Source organism: Colius striatus, chromosome 2, assembly GCF_028858725.1.
Source record: "Colius striatus isolate bColStr4 chromosome 2, bColStr4.1.hap1, whole genome shotgun sequence".
NCBI classification, from domain to species: domain Eukaryota; kingdom Metazoa; phylum Chordata; class Aves; order Coliiformes; family Coliidae; genus Colius; species Colius striatus.
In genome coordinates, this window is record NC_084760.1 from 120,488,565 (window position 1) to 120,508,123 (window position 19,559).

General features: G+C 38.0%; 1 protein-coding gene across 15 annotated transcripts in view; it reads left to right on the top strand.

The window, feature by feature from the left end:
- The window catches only part of CCDC88A (coiled-coil domain containing 88A), a 77,956-nt gene that overhangs the window by 2,858 nt on the left and 55,539 nt on the right, over nucleotides 1–19,559 (top strand). For all 15 annotated transcript variants that reach the window (XM_061989321.1, XM_061989322.1, XM_061989324.1 and 12 more), the window contains one exon: nucleotides 15,894–16,002. In XM_061989321.1, the coding sequence (XP_061845305.1) occupies nucleotides 15,894–16,002 (109 nt within the window). The remainder of the gene's footprint in view (nucleotides 1–15,893; nucleotides 16,003–19,559) is intronic.

Here is a 19,559-nt window from a genome sequence, read left to right on the forward strand (position 1 = left end):
ATGGTTACTGTACTTTACTTAGGAGGAGGGGGGGGTGTGTGTGTGTATATATATATATATATATATATATATATAAATGCACACTGGAAATGGTACATTTAAAATAAAATAGTCTGTTATCCAGAACAATTAAAAGCTGCCTTATTATAGAGGTGTATGTAAAAGGACTGATGTACAAATACAATTAGTTTTATAAGTAGGTAACTACACTGGAAGGCATTTTTTATTTAAAATACATTTTTGGGGGACTGAAGTGTATTGTGATTGTGTTCTAAAGAGATTTGAACTTTCCAGAACTACATTCTTCTTTGGGGGAGTTTAGTTGTTTTGGGTTTTTTGCCAGGATTGAAAGGTGGGGGGAAAAAATGTTTCATGTTTTGCAGACAGATTCCACCTCTGGTGAAGTCACCACTGAAACCTGTGTTAACTTCTGGTCCTATTCACTTTGAATATCCCCGTTATACACGTCTTCTTTTGCAGAAACATGTAAAAGATGCAGCTCTAGCTACTCAGAAATAAAAGTTGGGTTTAATATTTTCGATTTTATTAATAGTTCTCCTTCTTTCCTTTGTATCACGTGACTTCAAAAGCAAAATATTTTCCTTCAGAATGTTGTTGGTTTTCTTTGAAAGCTTTCAGTGTCTTACTTCACTTAACAACCTGAGATTGTGATTAAGGGCTTTGACTTTCTTAGATACTGTGGAGAAATGTTGTTCTTGCAGAAGTCAACAGGAGTGCCATTTGTAGAAATATGTGGAAAGCACCACTAGAAGTTGTTTTGTTTTGTTTTTTTTACATGAAGTGTGTTCCATGGTGCTTACTGGTTAAACTGTTTTTGAGATGTTAAAGGCTGTTAACGTTTTGCTGTGTGAATAGACCTGATGCCTACCTGTCAGCTGAGGGCTTTGTCATGTGCTGGTGTAGGTTGGTTCCTATGCCTGGAAAGCCATTGCAAGATTAGATGCTTTAAAAGCATGAAGAAGTGGAGGCTGTTAGAGGTGCTATGGTCTTGCTTTATAAATAACATAATAGTTATTAATACCAACTGTTGAAAAATTCTGTGACCATAAAAATGAGTGCTAACGTTGGATTAGATGTGGTTTGTGAACAGTTACTCAATCCAAAAAAGTGGCTTTGTTACTTAGAGAAGTTTTTTTGTTCAGTTAAAAGAGAGTTAATCCTGCCTTCCATGAACATCTACAAGTGAGAGTTTGTTAGTATGGTATTTGTTTCTTCTTGTGCTTGTCTAGACCAAATTTATTTCCAACAATTGTAATGGTTTAGACAGAGAAAATAGGTGTCAGCGTTGGAATAGTTGCAGGATAATGGTACTGAGATGGTTGGGTTTTAGCAACGTTGAGTTTATTGGTGCCTCTTACATGAGAGAGAGTAATATGTTAATGTTCTTTGTATGTCTTTTGCTTCTGACTTTTTGGGTGTTTTAGTATAAATGAAAATGCCACACATACCATTCAGTGCCCAGTTGCATCTGAAGAGCTCTTCCTTTGCTGGAGATACTACAGACCAATTTATTATTTTTAAACTTTGATTTATTTTTAATTAAGGTGAATTCTAGTGTTACAGTATTAGCTCCTAATTTGAGAGAATGTCTCTGATTTCCTGTTTAAATTTAGGGCCAGTTCTTCAAAAGTATTTGGTTACCTACCTTCTGCTGGGATCAGTCAATATCTGATACCTCTGGATAGAAACCCATCTGTCTCTCTAAATCTGAGCCTTTATCTTTGTTTTCTTTGATACAAAAAGGAGTCATGCTGCTTGGAAATAAATCAGAATGCAAGAGATCACTGCAGCGGTGTTCTATCGTGGCAGGGAGATGGAGGAACATACCAAGAATACATCATACCTTTACTGTACCTCTGTATCATAATCCTTCTGACATTATGAAGTGCTCATACACTTGAGTAAAATAGGTTGTGTATACTGCTAAAATAAATGAAACATTATAATTCAACAGATTAGTCATCTGTTGCACATCTAGGTGCAATTGCAGTAAAAGAATAATTGTCCTAGAGAGATGTTTTTTCAGAACTTGACTAACAGCACCTCTTTCTCCTTTTTTTTTTTCAATTTGTTCTTAGTATTGTACTAGTTACCTACCCTTCTCATCCAGAAAGATCAAGGCACTCTTACAGAAACATGGATTTTCTGGGTTGGTTTCTTTTTATTTCTGATAGGTCTTGTTCTCTTGTATTTGCTAATTGAATTCCAATAGGACTGTGTGAGAAATGCTGAAAGTCTTGTAGTAGAAACAGTTCCCAAACTGACAAGAGTCTTAGGAGTTCCTTTGAATAAAAATAGGCAACTGCAAGTGATGATGAGATTTGGACTTTTCGTTACATTTAGCACCACCGTTAGTATTTGGTCAATTATAAAAAGACTTGAAACTGCATTTTAGTATACTGTGCTTGATGTTTGTGGACATGGATCTGCTTTAAAGGAACTATTGGGCAAGCACCATATGTAGAATTGGTAACGTACAGAACCAGACTCGAAACTGAGTGAACTCAATCCACTGTCTGGAGAACTTTTCCGCTTTCATCACGGTGTTCCGTTAATAGCTTTGAACTGAATGTGTTAAGTGGTACTGTCCATGTCAGTTATTGCATCCAGACATGCTGAAAACTACTTGAAAGGGTGAAATATTTTATTATTCTCCTGGTTTTGCCCCTTTTGCCGTTCTCCCACTGTTTTTCACTGACTGGATCCACATACAGGCCATTCGCACCCATAGAATTTTCCAGGCGGACGGGCTGACTGTTTCCTTCCATCACTCTGGTGATGTGTGCCTAGAATGTGTAGACTGCTTCATTGACTCCTTTTCTGAGCTTTTAGTCTTCAGTTGCATGCTTTTTTCCAAACAGTTGAGCTTGCCAGCCCATACTTCTGGCTTGCCTATATCTTTCCCTGAAAACTGGACTCCATCTCTAGTGCTTGAGCCAGATGACTGGCTCTGTGAAAGAGTGCAGGAACATAACACCCCAATCCAATTAACTCTTTCTTGGGAAGAAGACCAAGCAGCAGGATCCAGCTTCAGCCACGTTCTGTCTGGGTGGGGAAGTGGAAACAAAGTTTTGGGGAAAATGAAATACATGAGTTTGTCAGTAAAAATATGGGCATGTATTTTGGAAATAAGTCTGCATCTTTCTTGCTTTCTTGAAGTGCATGGATTTGATTCATACTTTCCAGATGTGCTCTGTTGGGCTTGCACAGATGCAAGGTAGTTGTCACTATTGTAGTTGGTTGGAGTTACTGCACTTAAGAGTGGTTCTGCAGCAGTAAGGCCTAGGTTTTTCTTAAGGGAAGCTATGCTTGTAATACACATTTATTTTATAGTTTAATAATGATTATATTTAGACTTGAACATCTGCCTGCAGTGAGCTCAGTCAGAGGTGGACGTTGGCTGATACCTGTAGTTCTGATGTGCTTGGGTTTTTGATAGCTGAAAGAAAGAAAACCATGGCTTGAATTTGGAATGCTTGAAGTGTTTGCTCTTTGCTTATTTCTCCATTTAATTAGGTTTTTTATGGCTTTGTACCCATTTTAACAGTTGATGTTCACTCTCCATCTTGTCTAATCTGATTTATTTCTGTGCAGTAAACGATTCTGTGATTTGCTGTTGTTTCTTGGAGTATTTTGAAGATTATGGAGTAAGTAATCTAATCTTCCTCTGCCTATATACATCTGCTTCTTTACCCTCTTTTTCATGTGTTCACCTAAGTATTAGCCTTTGACTCTGTCTCCTTTTTTCTGCTGGTAGTGTACCACTTATCCCATCCTTAGCCTAGGCTGGTAGCTGGGGCCAGGGAATAAAAGCCAAGTTAAAAAACCCCATTTCTCAGTACATACAAAGGTGCTCTATTCAGTCTATTTACCTGTTCCATAAATAACAATTGTAGTTGAAAGATCTAAAATCGAAATAGCTCATTTCAGCATTGAAAATATTCTGGCAATGAAACAAGCCCAAGTTTATTCTGAAAATAAAACTGTATCTTGAATTTCACTCACATTCTAGCTACTGTTTCAAAGCACTCTGTGAAAATAATGAAGTAAAATCTACTTATATAAAGGTATTAAGAAGTTCATATGTTTCATGGTTGGGAAAGCTGAGAGTGTACTGACAAACTGTCTCCTCCTGTGGTGTGGCTCAGTTCAGGCTGTTCTATATGTAGGGACACATGTATACTACAGTGAAGGCTGCAGGGTAGAGATGCTTGAGCGAGGTAACAGAGGAAATACAGCCACAGGATATGGTGCAGCACTACTAAATAGAGCTGCCCCTCCACAGGGCAGAGTTGGCATTAACTGGAGTCACAAGACCGTGTGGGGAATGCCATGAGTGTGACTTGGAGCCAGAGGCAGGCACCTCCCAGTTTAACATCAGTGGCTGGGCTGCATGCTTTAGCGGTTCAGGAGTGATGGCTGAGTGGTTCATCTGAGCATCATTTGCCCTTAGCAGCACCTAATGTTGAGCTTGGGTGAACTTTGCAGTTGTGGCTGGCAGTAATATTTCTGTATACAGGGCTGACTTTGCTCTTTACCTACCTGTGCTTCAGTGATGCCGCCTATGTTGTAAGGAAAGGCAATACACAACTTGTTATGCTCTAATTTCTACACCAGGAAAGGTAGTTTACCCAAGTGGATAAGCTGCCTTAAGCCACCCTGCAGTGTTGCCATGTTTCTGGGTAGTATAAGCAGCAGTAAATTGTAGAGATTTAGATTAGCTGCAAATACCTTACCTGGGCTGATGAGCTCACATCTTTTACTGGCAGGGCTGTATTTCTTCAGGTTTTGGGATCTCTACACTGCAAACCTTTGCAGAGTATTGCTGAACTCTCATCTTTCTTTTAAAAAGTAGTCTAGTTAACTGACAAATTGGTTACTAAATCAAGCACATCTTAATCCTATGCTAAATTCGAGAAGCTTACTTCTAGATTTTTCTCATTTGTTTCTTCTGTAAGAAAGGGCTTTTTAGCTTTGTGTTCTTTCATATGTTCCTCTTGTTTTTTGGTTCCTCCTTCTTTTTCTCTGAACTATATACCCATTTGTTGCCCTCCCTTTCTTTCATACTGTACCACTTTTCTCTATGTAGTAATTATTTAGGGATCAAGACATTTTTTCAAAATGCTGCTTTGTTAGAGCACATGACCTCAGTGGTCAGAGATTACTTTGTAATAACTATGTGGGAGTCTGTTTATTTACTGTCTTTTAAGAGAGTCCTGTATTTATGCCTTAAGATGTTCTGAAGAGGCATGGCCTCGTAGGCAGTTGTTATTTAACAGTGTTTACTCACCCCACCGTTTCATTGAACTAATTGATGTTAAGGCATTGAATCGAAGCAGTGCCACTGCTTGACCCGAGCTCGGTTGGTGTGCTTTCCCATTGATGTGCTCTAAGGAAAAAGCAAAAATTATCTTACATTGTATTCTTGGATTGGGAAGTAGTAAGGGATGAACTTCTTTGTGGATTCTATTGTATTGCTGGCTGTGAACTGAATCTTTGAATCTATGTTGCATATTCACATACACTCAAGAGCTTACTTTCTTTTCTATGATAAGAGATAGAGTTCACTTAGGTTTATTACAGAATTTTATCTTATTTTAAGCTGCAAGGAAACGTTTGCTCTAGTTTTTGTTTGTATGGCATCTTTGTTTTTCTTAAATAAGCCCCTGAGCAACAAATGTCTGGTGTAATTTCCTGGTAGCTTCAGAATATACTTGTTGTGTATTCAGGGTATTGTGTGTGCCAAACAAAAATACAATACAGGTACTAGCTGATGGATGATAGAATGCAGACAAATGTAGTACTTACAAAGTGCAGGTTTGCATTGTAGCAAGGATATTAATGTTTTAAGATTAAAAGAATGCACTTATTTTACAGGCCCTTGTATGTATGCTTATCCTGCAGCTTTGTGTAGTTCACAGGGATAAGGTCCTTCATGTACTGCTCTATTTATATCTAAGTCAGTAGGGGCTTGTGCGAGTATTGGTGTGCATGCAAAATTTGCAACACATTTCAGTTGCTGTGCTGAAGCAATGAAGTTGCTCACGTGGATAACATTTTTAGAAGAAATGTAACTTGTTTTCTTTGGCAGTTCCCTGATATCCAGGAGCCTTGCATTTGAATTTGTCTTATTCTCTGCGATGACAAAGGGCTCAGACCCACCACGCTGTAGTCTAAAAATTGATATGGAAAAAGATGAAGATGTATATTTTACTGGTCCTAATGTACTTATAGAAGGTTTATTGTACTTCATATGAAAGAGAACTCTAGAGTCATAGTGTTCTAACTAAAAGTGTTTAACAGAAGTCTATGTGGCACTATTTTTACAACTTAAGAACTTTTTAGTCACTAAAAGTGCAATATTCAGGTGGCTTTGGTGTCTTCTCACTAGGCTGATCTTGTATCGGTATTTCATGCTTTTTTTAGTACTCAGTGGTCTGAGACATTTATGGTCGGCAGTTTTGAATCTGAACTAGTATTTTTGAGAATTTATAGCACAATTCAAAGTAAAGATTAAGTGTAAATCTTCCAAAGGAGAACTTATTTTTATTAGTGCTATGATTATCATATAAAGCAAAGTGCTTTGGTGTTAGAAGTTGGTTAGAGTAGAAGAGAAAAACTTGTATATACAAACGTAATGGTATCTTAAGAGGTTTTTTTCTCTCTTACATAAAGAAGTCTGCATAAATGGGTATTGCTTTTAAATCCTACACAAGTTATTTTCCCTTAAATGAATGTTTTAAATGTTTTAGCATATTAGCTTCACAAATGTCATTTGCTAAGGCAGGAAGTGTTTGTTTGTTTCCCTTTGGTACTGCTTGGTGCTCCCTATCTGATGACAACTTTCTGTCCCTCTTCTTTTATATCTGTTTCTGATGTTTCTTCTGAACTACTACCTGTTTGTTTGCAGAATGTTCTTTCCAAGGTAGACTGTAAAAGCGTTTTCTCACTTTAATGCCTTCTGTTGTTTGGTATCAAGTTATGCTGCAACTTGTGATCCAGATATGTGAGTGCTTTCTCACACAAAGCTGATCTTATTGTTGTCTCAGGATTATTATGGGTGTAAATGTTTGTGGTGTTTTACTAGTCAGTTACATTGAGAGGTTAACAAAGTCAGATTCTTCTCAGGTACTCTGTTAATTAATGTTGGACTAAATAAATCTTAAAATTTGAACTCATTTTTGAAGTAAAATATGTCCCTGAGAAGGAAAATAGCATACAGTACTTAAAGTAGGAAGCAAAACTTCAGTGGTCATTATCCTTAGTACTTTTTCTGTGGTATCTCCTTTCTTGCTTGTCCTTTTTAAGCAGTGCTCTTGCAGCCAGTGCTGCCCTTTTATTTTAGGTTAGTTTGGAAAGCAGTATCGTGCAAGTACTACAGCAGTCTAATTCTACCTTTTCAAACAGTATTCACTAGGAGACCTTTTGCAATTAATAAAAAGCCTAAAACAAAAAACCTCAACAATCCCACCCTTGTAAGATATTTGGATTTGTTGAAGTAGTGAATTACATGTGTCAGATTTTCTGATTCTTAGCTATTTTCTAAAAAAATCCCTTTTGCTTGTTAAATTGTTACTTCTAGGAATTCTCATTTAATAAACAGTGTGTTTATTTTGTATGACAATATGAAGTGTGCTGTGATGCTCTCAATCCTATGGATTTTCCTTTCCATTGGTGAAACTTTTTAATTTGCTGGAAGCCAGCTCTGCTTTTGCTATCTATGAAGCAGCGGCCAGTCTGTGTTTTCATTGATTGTTGTGGGGCACTGACCCAGGTTACTTGGTGCAGTGAGTAATGATTCATTATTTTCAATCTTTGTCAGAAAGCTTTTTCCCCTTTTTTATTTTTACATAATACATTTAATGTGATAGGAAGAGAGCACATCTCATAGTCAGGTTGAAACAATAGTAGTAAAGTTGTGTCATGCTACGTGATCCTAAAGACAGCTGGTGCTCTGTAAGCTTGGGGGTGTTAATTCAGTGATACAAATGTGTGCTTAGTATATGACAAGTAAACCGTTTTTTTCTCTCATTTTCTCCTACATTTTGCTCACCTGCATGCATCTTCCTTATTACTGTTAAAGAAAAGGAGGACAACAATTAAATCTGCTTTTTAAAACCCTGGGAGGAAGAAATGAAAGTTAAGTCACCAGACCTCTTGAGTATACTGTGACTTTTGTCTGTTTGCACATTGACATGTAAACCTGGGAGTGTACACATGTGAGGGGATGCCTCTTCATGTCAATAATGCCACTAGCAGTGGTTCCACCCAGCAGAGCAGTTACTGGTCAGAGCAGCCCTGAGGTCGTGAGGCACAGCAGGTCTGAACTGATGGAGAAGGGAGAGACAGGGTTACTTGGCACAAAAGGCTGGTGGCACTGCTTCAGATATAGCTATGCTAAGCACACTTCAACCATGAGTAATTAGGCAGCTTCTCTGCTGTGAGTGCCAGCCGGAGCTTAGGCATTGTGCAGCTACCCTGTGAGTACTTCAGCCCAGTCAGGTGCTGGAGAGCTAAGGCAGGGACTAGGGAAGCTGTCTGCATATGCTCAATATCCACTCATATGTTCTGGCAGCGTTCCCTGTGATCCTCAGCAGCCAGTCGATTTGTTGTAGACCACTTGGTCATGTTTTTTTTAAAGTAGGCACAGGGCTTCAGCCTCCTTATATTTATGATGTTGAGCATAATCCTAGGAAATGGTGTTTTGTGCAAGGACCAAAAGGCTTTTGATGTTAGACCTACTTCTGAAAATTCGTATGAGGCAAAAAACCTTTGCTGAAACTGTTGAACTTTAGTAGATACAGGCAATCTTTGTAGAATTAGCAAAGCATCCTTAAATTGAAATCTTAATATGTACCTTATTTTGTGGTAAAGGGTATCTCAGCATTTGTAATGACATCTTTAGATGTTTGAGAGGATGTTTGCAGAGCACTTGACCATTTTAACTGTGCACTGATTGCTGCTCAAGCAGAGTTGTCTCCGGGGTAGAAATACAGGTGTTCTACACGTAATAGGTAGATTGTCATAAATGCTTACTGGAAGGGTGAAGAAGAGTGATTAGTATAAATCACAACATTTGCTTGCTTACTGCAAGTTAGGATCAGGTCATCTGTGATCCTGTGTAGGTGAGCAAAGATACAGTGACTAAGCAGGATACCAAACTGAACAGTTGAGTAACTCCAGAATCTACATCTCTTGTGTCTGCAGCAAGTCAGACTGTGGCTCTCCAGCTGTGAGCATTGTGTAATATCACCAGGCCTTCATCTCGTTCGATATGATCAATACATTGCAGCCTCAGGACTTACATGTCTTAAATGATGCTCTTCAAGGAGTGGAAGGATTTTGTTGCCATCTGTTTTTCTGTGAAGAGTGTGCTGAGTTATTTCTCTGCACGCTTTGACAGTAGATAGTCTGTATCATGAATTGTTCTTTAGAGAAGTCATCCACTTAAATCCATTTCTGTCAACACAGAAATCCTGATGAATGTGTGCCAGAGGTAGAGAAGGATTGTAGAGTTTTTCTTTGTTTTTTGTAAGTGTAGTATGGAAATTCTCTTCAGCAGCAGAAATTGATTGTACTCATAGATGCAGGAGGAGGTTGCAGTCTGCCATCTTGTGCTAGTGTTTCTAGAACGTGCATGATCACAAAGTTCAGATACTGGCAATATTGTGTGTCAGAATCTGCCCCATTCTTTGGTACTGTGACTTCTACAGACTGACCCATTGACTATGATGATTTCAAAACTGATCAAACAGTAAACTGGGGAAAGGCCAGTGGTCCTTTTCTCCCGTATGCAGAGCTGCTTCTGATGACTTCATTGCCTCAGTGTACTGCTTTGGCTAGTATTGCTTCAAATGTTTGACGCAAATTAGAGATTATCAGCTATTCTCCAGTGAAGGCCTGATGTCTTTATTTAACTTTTGCAGTAAAACACATTTTGTACGTTGATAATTTTCTTGTGAGTAGTAAATAATGTAAATGCTGCTTTATTATTTGAAATCCATCAACAAAATCTGATATCAGTAATTATTGAAATACTGGGCAGAGAGCAAGATAATATTTCTATTAAAGGGACTTTTTAAAAGAATAGAACTTTGTTAGGCAAGCAACATTGACATGTAAAAGGGCATGCTGTGCTACTGCAAGCTAAAAACCAGAGTAAGTCAATATTTATTATCCTTTAAGGTGTATACTTGTGTAGAATTTTTTTCCAAAGTGCTTGTTTCAATTTTACTACAACAAATACATTCAAACAATGATATATTTAAAATTAGGGTGCCTTCTAATACTAGATGTAATCAGTAAGTACCATCAAGGAACAGATGGCAAGAGAGGACACAACTGGTTTGCAGTCTGCATAGATTTAAGCATGAAGCCATTAAGCTATCGTATTCCCATTTCTGATAGATTTTGGTCAATGAAAAATTAAAGACACATAATCCCTGATTATATGAAGTCTCAACCTGTAATACGTGACACTGGTAGTATTTCAAAATCACTGAAGTTCTCTTTGTAATCAGTAGTTTTAAACTAATGCATTATTGGGATAGATGCTCTTGTCTGGTTTTATTGCTATTGAAATTAATGTATCTTGTCATAAGTAGGTTGCTTTTAAATGTAAAATTGCTTAAGGGTATCTTTTACTGCTCTGCTTGCTATTGACTTCTAGACAGATTTGCCCTATTTTGCTAGGCTATTTGCCACTGAAGCAGCTCGACATCTCCACCTAATAAAAGGAGCAATTCAGAGTTGAGAGCATGTGTTGCCTTAAAAATGTTTATCATGTAACTAGCCACTGGAATCTTATGGTTTTAAAAAGCATAAGGCTTTTAAAGCTATCTTTTACAGAGATCTATTTAAGAACTGATTTATTTTCAGAATTATTCCATTTACATCTTACTGTGTTCTCAACAGTATGTGCCAGTTGATTTCAGTGGTATTGGACCAAGTGGGTTCTAATAAGGAGAACTGGTTAGTATTAATAAAAAATGTAATTATCATAAAAATTTTCTTGGTTGTAAAAATTGAGCAATTCAGCATATGGGATGCAAGGAATGCATTAAAATCTGTAATAAGTTGGTTGCCCAAGAATGGAAAGTGATTTAAAGAATGCTGTTCTGTATTGCTCTTACAAGCAATACAGATTTTGGCAATCCATGTTTCGAATGTTATCTTTCTATATGACAAATATTTGAACATTATATTTCACTAGTTTTTCTCCTTAGTTACTTGAGATGCTTGATATGAAAACTAGTACATCTGTTCCTGGCATGGACCAGTCTGACAAAGTAAAATTGTACAAACAAGATCTAATGGCAAATGTGTAGCTAATGTCATGCCTCTGAGGGGAATGAGTTAACACATTAGTACTTAAGAAGATGGACTGTATTGACTAAACAAAAATTACTTCAGTGGTGTTTTCTACTCTAAGTGGTCCTGCTCTGGTAGGGGTTTGGACTAGGTGATCTTTCCAGATCCCTTCCAGCCCTTGAGATTTTGTGATTCTGGTTGAAGGAGAGTACTGACCTTTAAAGTTGGAGGCTGTGAGAGAATGAGGCCTGGTTATGAGTATTGGGAATGAGGATGGGTTTCTTTTTTAAAAGGCTACATCTCCTGCTGAAGGACTCAATTCTTTTGGTGACAGTGCATGGTGCAGGAAGTGATCTCTTAGGCCTGTCCTCGGCTGTTCAATACACTTTGCAGGTCAAACCTGACAGTTCAAACATAATCTGTAATCTAGAAGTGGGTCACTGATTTACATTGTTAAATACAAGCACTGAAGCATTCTTTCACCAAGTGGCCTCTATTTTAAATGTTTGTCTTTCATCATGTGGGTTATTTTAGTAGGTACCCTGTTGGTGTTCTGTGTTTATAAAGTGAAATCGTTTAATAACATAATGTGATTAGAGAGATTTTAATTGCCATAATACAGAAGTTCCATTTGCACTGAAAGGTGTTGAGAGCAGGATTTCACCCAAGGAAGAATTAGAAACAGTTTTTCATCAAGTAAAAGTCACCCTAGTCACCGCTAACATGTCTTGATTGAGAGTGTCAAAGAGAAATTAGCTCTCTTGTTCGAAGAGTAAGGAGCCAATTTGACAGTCTCTACCAGAAAGTCACAAAATCAAAGAAATAAAACTTCTACTAGCTATAATGAGTTATTGAGGTGACGTTTAATTACATTAAAAATTATTGGTAAATGTTAGTAGTGTTAGCACTGATATTTAAGTTAATTTTATTGATCCTTGAGGTTAAACCTCTTGTTCCCATAACCTGCTTTAAAGTTCTGCTGGAGAAAAAATGTTAAGGGGACTTTAAAAGTTTTGCTCTTCTGTTGGACTTGTCACCATAATCCTTTGGAAAAATTTAACATTGATTTTTTTCTGTGTACTATGTTGTACTGAGGCTGACATTGTGGTTTTAATTGTTGATCCTCTGCACTAGCAGGGAATCACGTAACTGGACTGTTGAGTTTTTTTCAAGTGGTAAAGATACAGTTCCAGAGCACATCTGTGGCCCAAGTTTTCCCAGCTAAATTCACTGTCTCAGTAAACTGTTCCCTGCAGTTCATGTCCCGCTTCCCCTCAAAGGAATGATTTCTAATTTCAGATACAAGAATGAATACTTCTGACCCAAAACAATGTGTAAAGATCTGTTAACATGTGAAGACATAATGCTATGCAACAGCTAAAGCTTTTGTTCTTACAAGATCTGTCTAAATGTTCTAGTACAGCTATTGAAATGAGGAAGTGTAGAGCAGGAGCTTGTATGACGTTTCTGTTTTGAATTCCTGTGGTTGCACACTAATTTTTGTGTTGATGCTGAAATAAGAGCTATTACAATATCCGGTAAACTCTGTTTTGAGTGCTCTAAAGGGAGAGTCATCTGAAATGTATGGCTATAGAAATACTGCTGAAGATGATGAAAAAGCCTGGAGATAATCCGATAGTCATTAAGATTAGACATGAAGATTAAAGGCCCAAATCGGCCTTTTGTAGCTATGAATGTAGAAACGGGAGACTTCAGCTGATCTCTGTATGCCATCAGGTCAGGAGGATTTATTCTGGATTTTCTTTTTTGATTTTAACAAATTGGAATGAATTCAGTTTGGACAGGAGTCCAGTTCTGCACATCTACAAAGCGTAATCATTTTTAGACCATTTAGATCATGTAGACCATTGGCAGAGTTAGTAAATCCAAGGTGACACCTTAGTCACATAGTTTTGGCTAATGTATTCTGAAATGTACTTTAATTGTTTATAGTATTTTTAGGAATGTGGTAAGCATTTAGGAATGAGGCAGTTACCTGCATGAGAGTCTGTGTCGTAATTTTCCTAGGGTTATATTCATATATATGAGAAAAAAGATGCTATACTTACTACATTTCTTTTAAACAGGGTGTTTTATGTATTTACATGCTTTCTTTTCCAGCAATGTTTTTTCTATGTTACTTCTATTCCTACTTACAATCCAGGAACTTCTGATATCAATAAATTAGAGAGATAAAAATTGTAACATGCTAAAACTTAAGGGAGCTGTAAAAGACAAAAGTTTGTTTAGATAAATGAAAAAATATGTAAATTTTGTCTATAGTAACACACAGGGCATGTGAAACAAAGTGATAAATTGCATGAAAACAAATCATGATACTGTTATGTTCAGTGGAGTAGAGAGGATAACTCATTTTGTGGTATTGACTGTTTACACTTCCACATTCCAGTTCAATTGAGCATCTGCATAGAAATGTATGAATCACATGTGTATCAGTGACCTTGCAGACTGCTTACATGTGGTTTCTTTTGATATTTATTTTGATATTTATTTTGATAGCTATTCTGTATGATGCATATTCTTTTTCCAGTGTCTTCTGTGCGGCTTTTAGTGGGTGTGCATCAGTAGCAGCTGGCTTTCAGGTTGCAGGTCCTAGGTGTCCTTGCTAAGACTCTCATGCTGACCTGTAACCTGCTCTGTTCAGTCTCCAGAAGAGCTCTGCAGCAATTTGCTGTGTTACTAGGTGTGCTTTTCAGTAGGCAGTTCTCCAGGGGCAGATGTACTTGTGTGCCACTTGGCACTACGGTACGCCCAAGTAATTGAGAAAAGACCCATGATGAGCCTTTGTGTGCTGGTCAGAACCCAGGTGATTCATCTGTGGGAAAAGTACAAATACAGACCTCCTCTGAAGTGTGACTCTCTAGTAACTGAAGCATCATCTCTACAATGCACAGAACAACTACCTCTCAGGCAACAGTTACGTTAAAAAATTGAAGAATGATGGGGCTTTTGGCAATGGCATTTGTTTCCGCTCAGTATTTGGCTGAATCTACCTACAGTATTCAATATTCAGGTCACTTCAGTATTATAGCAAGTCACTCCTCTTTCTGCATTTGATTCCTGACTGTAATCCTTTGCCTGTATGTGTTGTCATTGAATTCCATAATACTGCTGTCACACTGCTGTTGGACTTTACCAGGATCACTCTCCATTGTCACAGTGTTCTTTGAAGGTTTTTTTTCTATTCCTTCCAATTTTTGCCAATGGCAATTCTGGTAATTATATTCTGTATTGTATTGTCTAAATCATTAATGACAATGTTGAATAAAGCCAGACCGGGCAGGCACACACACCCTTGCAGGAACCTCCAGTCTGACAGTGAGAAATTGGTAGTTTCTTGTTTGAGTGCAGTATTGTAGCCAACTGCACATTTATCTGACAATATCATGAAACAATACAATTATATCATTAAATAGCAAACATTGTGTTGTGAAACTCTATCAAGAGTCTTTGTCAAAGTTAAGAAACTTCACACTGTCCATCTCAGGGATTCTCTTAAGAGTTTTACATGGTGTTGTGGGGGATTTGCTTTGGTTCTGCATTATTTTCCATGAAAAATCACAGTGAATGGTTGTCATGCTGTCTTGTATGTTGTTAATAACTTGGTATGTTATGAGCTATTGAAGAAGGAGGGCTCCTCTGCGTTTTCCCCCATCCTTTCTACTTTTTGAAGGAAAAAGGAATTGATTTCCTCTCTGAATGGAGCCAAGATAAACCAGAGAAAAATGTTGTATATGAGAGTACATGACAAAAATCCAATGAATAATCCCTGTGTTGACAGATTTCCATCACTGTAAATAAATCTCAGATAATTTATAGTGTGTTAGTGTGGCATCTTTCATACTCTTCATTGTTCTAAAAGTGAAAACTTACATTCTGTTTCTGTGCATAGTATAGTTTTTCAATGTATAGACAATGTTATTGTAGCGAGTCAGAATTCTGTTATTCATAATTGTTTGCATCAGCAAGAATGATTCCTGATGTCTGCAGCGTGTGCTGGAATATTTACGTTATAGCTGTGTTCTGCTTTCTGCGTTCCCTCATGGGGCTGCTTGTGGAGGAGTGCAGAGCCACAAAAACTTTCTTCTTGTATTCATTCTTCCATAATTGTGATGAGTGCTCCCAACTATATACTGCATTAACAGGCTGCCCAGAGGGGTTGTGGAGGCTCCTTCCTTGGAGGGCTTCAAGACCCACCTGGACACGTTCCTATGCGACCTGATCTAGGTGACCCTGCCTCTGCAGGGGGTTTGGATTGGATGATCTCTAAAGGTCCCTTCCAACCCTACCATTCTATGATTAATAGCTAAGAAGGGTGTTAATCTGACTAGCTGTTGTCACAGACAGATGTTTCAAGTTACTTTTTTCTGCCTTTGGCAGCCACTTCCACAACGCCTTATTTACTTGTGGAGGGGGGAAAAAGGCATGGTAACTGAGCCAAGACGTTGTTCTGTTGGTACATCAACTATATAATTTGTTATATAGAGAGCTTTAAAGATTAATGTTCAGTGTATTTAGTTTATTGTTTTCTTGTTTTTCAGTAACCCAAAGTCTGCTAATCAGAGGATAAACAAAAAAGTAAACAATGATGCATCATTAAGGATTCAAAATTTGTCTATTTTGGTGAAACAGATAAAAACTTACTATCAGGTTAGTAATTACTTCTTGTCTTATATTTTGCCTGTATTCTTTTGCAATTATGCCTTTAGGAGTAACAAAAATAAGATTACTATTTTGAGATATTGGATGGATGGTTGCTTATAAATCTGGTAGCATTTTTTAATCATGCTTAATTTACAGCTGTAGTAGTAGTCTGGAAACACTTGTATGTGAATGATGGTATGTTTATAAAACAGAGATTCTGCATCTTTGCTCATATAATACATTAAAGCAGCATTGAGAGAAGTTTTGCGCCTATGAGAGCAATTATTAAATGTTCATTTAGTCTTATCAGTGGAATCTTTGCCAGAAAATTGTGATAAAATCAGGAAAAAATCAGTGAGGTGTTAACCATCAGTTGGGATTTCATAGTCAATGCACTGAAGACCTAATTTAGACCTGTAAAATACCCACTGAGTCTTTGTGTGTTTTGGGTTATAAGAGCTGGTACTGTGCCTTCTAGATGCAAAGCATGGGTAGAGTGGTATAAACATGAACACCTTTAGTAGAACACTGGAGGTATCACCACTGTCCCTCACAGTGTGCCTTTTAGTGCCGTCCCACGCTTCCCTGCACCTTTCTGCCAGGAGAGTCCAGATCTGGGGGAAAGGTTTTTTTTCCCTCTCACAGTGTATCATGGCAGAGCCTGTACCAGTGTTTGTTTTTCCTCATCCAGACACACGTAGAGTGTGTTTTCAGAAACTCCACAGCACATTGAAAATGTCCAGCTGTCAGTCACTGCAGTGGCCAACCACTGCACATCTTTCTAGCTGGCACTTGACACTTATGCATGCTTAACATAATTCTTTTCTTGGCAGCAACTACATGTTGGATATAAGTGCTGCCTGCTAAGACCCATGTGCTTTTTGTTTTCCTGATGGTAGTAATTTTTGACCAGACATTAGTGTTTCACAACTGGTGCAACAGAAGGCACAAACACTTGTAGGACTGATGCCTGTAAGAATTCTCTGGGCTTCTTTGTCAGTGCACTGTCAGCCAATCCTAGTGCAACAGTGTCAGAAGAATCCTTTGCATTTGGGTAGCTTACCTTTGAATGGTTCAAGATTGTGCATGTTACCCCAAACCTTTGTGTTAGAAATAATTTATTGTGGCTTTTTAAAACTAAAAACATACTGACTAAATGTGTTCAAGTCAATCACCATGCCTTGAATGGTGCAAATCTGTGCTGTTTAAGTGTAAGCTACAGAGACTTGCGTTCGCTTTTTCACCCTTTCCCTCCCCAGCCACTCAGGCTTTGAGTCTTGAGATGTGCCAGCCTCCTCAGATAGTACAAGTGAAAGAACTTTCCAACAGTGCAGGTCTGGCATTTTAGTAGGAATGAGGGCATTTAGTAGCCAAACTGGAAGGCCTGTTGAAATTTCAAGTGGCTTTTTGCACGTTGATGTTCACTCAGATACGCACACGTATCCTGCAGGGAGGTTTACACGCTGCGGTAGTTTACTGGGTTTGGAGAGAAGTGTTAAAAGCATTGACTGTAGTCTTTGTTTCTTCTCAAACATAACGCAGGCTGGCAGCTGGTGTTTTCCCACAGCCTGTGCATGGGTTAGCAAGGCAGCAGAGCAAACTCGGTTTCAAGAAGGGGTCAGTTTAGTTCCTGTCACCTGTGAAATTACCCAAGGCAGAAAAGCTAGTGCTTGACGGATGCCTTGGAATCAATCCAAGAGGCCCCTCATAGCCCAAGGTATGCCTTGTCAGAGGCAAGAGCCTGCCCTCCAGAGTGCTTCAGCAAGCTGTCTGTGCAGGTATCATGCTTGATACAGGTTCTGAATGGGATATCTGAGACCTGAGAGTAAAGGAAAGTGTAAAGTATTCCCTGTATGGAGCTACAAGATTAACAGATGTCTGCAATATTACAGTAGGAATAAGACATTAATGGATGTGGGCAGTTTTAATTTTTTAGCATTACGTTATCCCGACTCTTAAAACGTTTTTCTTGTGAGCTTGTCTCTACTAGTTTATTCCATGGGTTTTTATAACATCTGTGGAAAACATTCTCTCAGTTTAGCAAGTAATTGCATCAGTGTTATATATATACTTGTCAAAAACCTGCACTCATAGACTGTAACATTCAAGATTGAAATGTTATGTTGGATTATACAAGTGTTTTGGTTCCTGTGTCATCTTTGTTCTTCTCTGTAATTGCGGCTGCTTCTTTTTCCAATGAAGCTGCTTTACTTACAGCATCATCCAACTCTTAATAGATCCAAACCCCATCTTTTGAGCCTCTACATTTCCGGGCAGTACAAGAGTTTGGAACTGATTCCCGTATCAGTTTTGATGGGCTTGGGAAATTCTCTGGCTCCTATGGGTGCCCTGTCAGTCTCATTAAACAGATGATGTGTGAGCCTTCAGTAAAATAAATGCTTGTGAACTCTGAAAGTTTGTACAAGCAAGGCAGAATTTTGTGCATAGGCTTAGTTTGTTTTTGCAGGTTAAACAACAGTTAAACGTGTGATTTTTGGGACACACTGGTTCTAATTTCAGGTTTTTTAATAAAGCAGTCAATTCAAAAGTAAACGCAAATTGAGAGCAGTTGTGCTGGGCTTACTGATAAAATTAACAGTGTGACAGAAAAGGTGGTTGACATCTTTGAAGCAAGGCAGGGGTGTTGTAAGCAAAGAGCTGATACTGTCCTTAGTCCATGGAGGACACGTTTCTTGGTTGCTGCTGCTTCAACTCCACTTGGCAGCAAGAAAAGCTTTATAATAGCATCATGGAATTATTTGAGCTATTACATAAAAACAAACAACAAAAAAGCCACCAAGCCCCCACTTTCTTAAGTATCTGATTTGTCCTTAGTAGTAGCTATAAATATTCATTGAATTCCTTGTATTTTATCTATTGTTTATTGATATAAAACTTCCTGTGGTGCACTTAATATCTTCTTTTTATTTAAACATTGTCTTTATCAAGATCTGAGAAGCACAAGAGTCATGGTTGATTGAAATCCATGACATTTCAGTAGGTCAAAACTATTTTCTCCTGCTTGCTAATTTGTCATGTGCAATGAGAGTACATATTTTTCAGTCTAGTGTTAATTCAGATACTATTTTTGTGAAAGCTTTCAAGTATAGCAATAGCTAATAATTTCTGCAGGTGTTTTCCAAGGAATAAAGTAATTTTTCAAATGACATAAAATGAATTGACTTCTGTTAGGTTTTTAGGTTACAATATGATACGTAATATATGTCTTTTGGATGTTCTGGAATATGTTGCTCTTGAGTATAAACATTTTCTGTATTAATGAATCTATCACTGTGGAAAAACAAAAAGCATGATTCCAGAGCTGCCAATGGGATGGCATCTGCTGTGAATAAACATCTGGGAACAGGAGGAAGACTATTCTGCTTCAGGAGAATAAGGCTCTGTCTAGACTGGGGATTTGACCTGATTACAGCCATTACTGGCTGGCAGAAACTATCCATTGATACAATCTATAGAATAAATAGGCAAAGCTGCTGCCTGATTGTGTGAGACTTACCAAACTAAAACTCTGCCTGATCATGCAAATGGGGTTTTCTATCTTT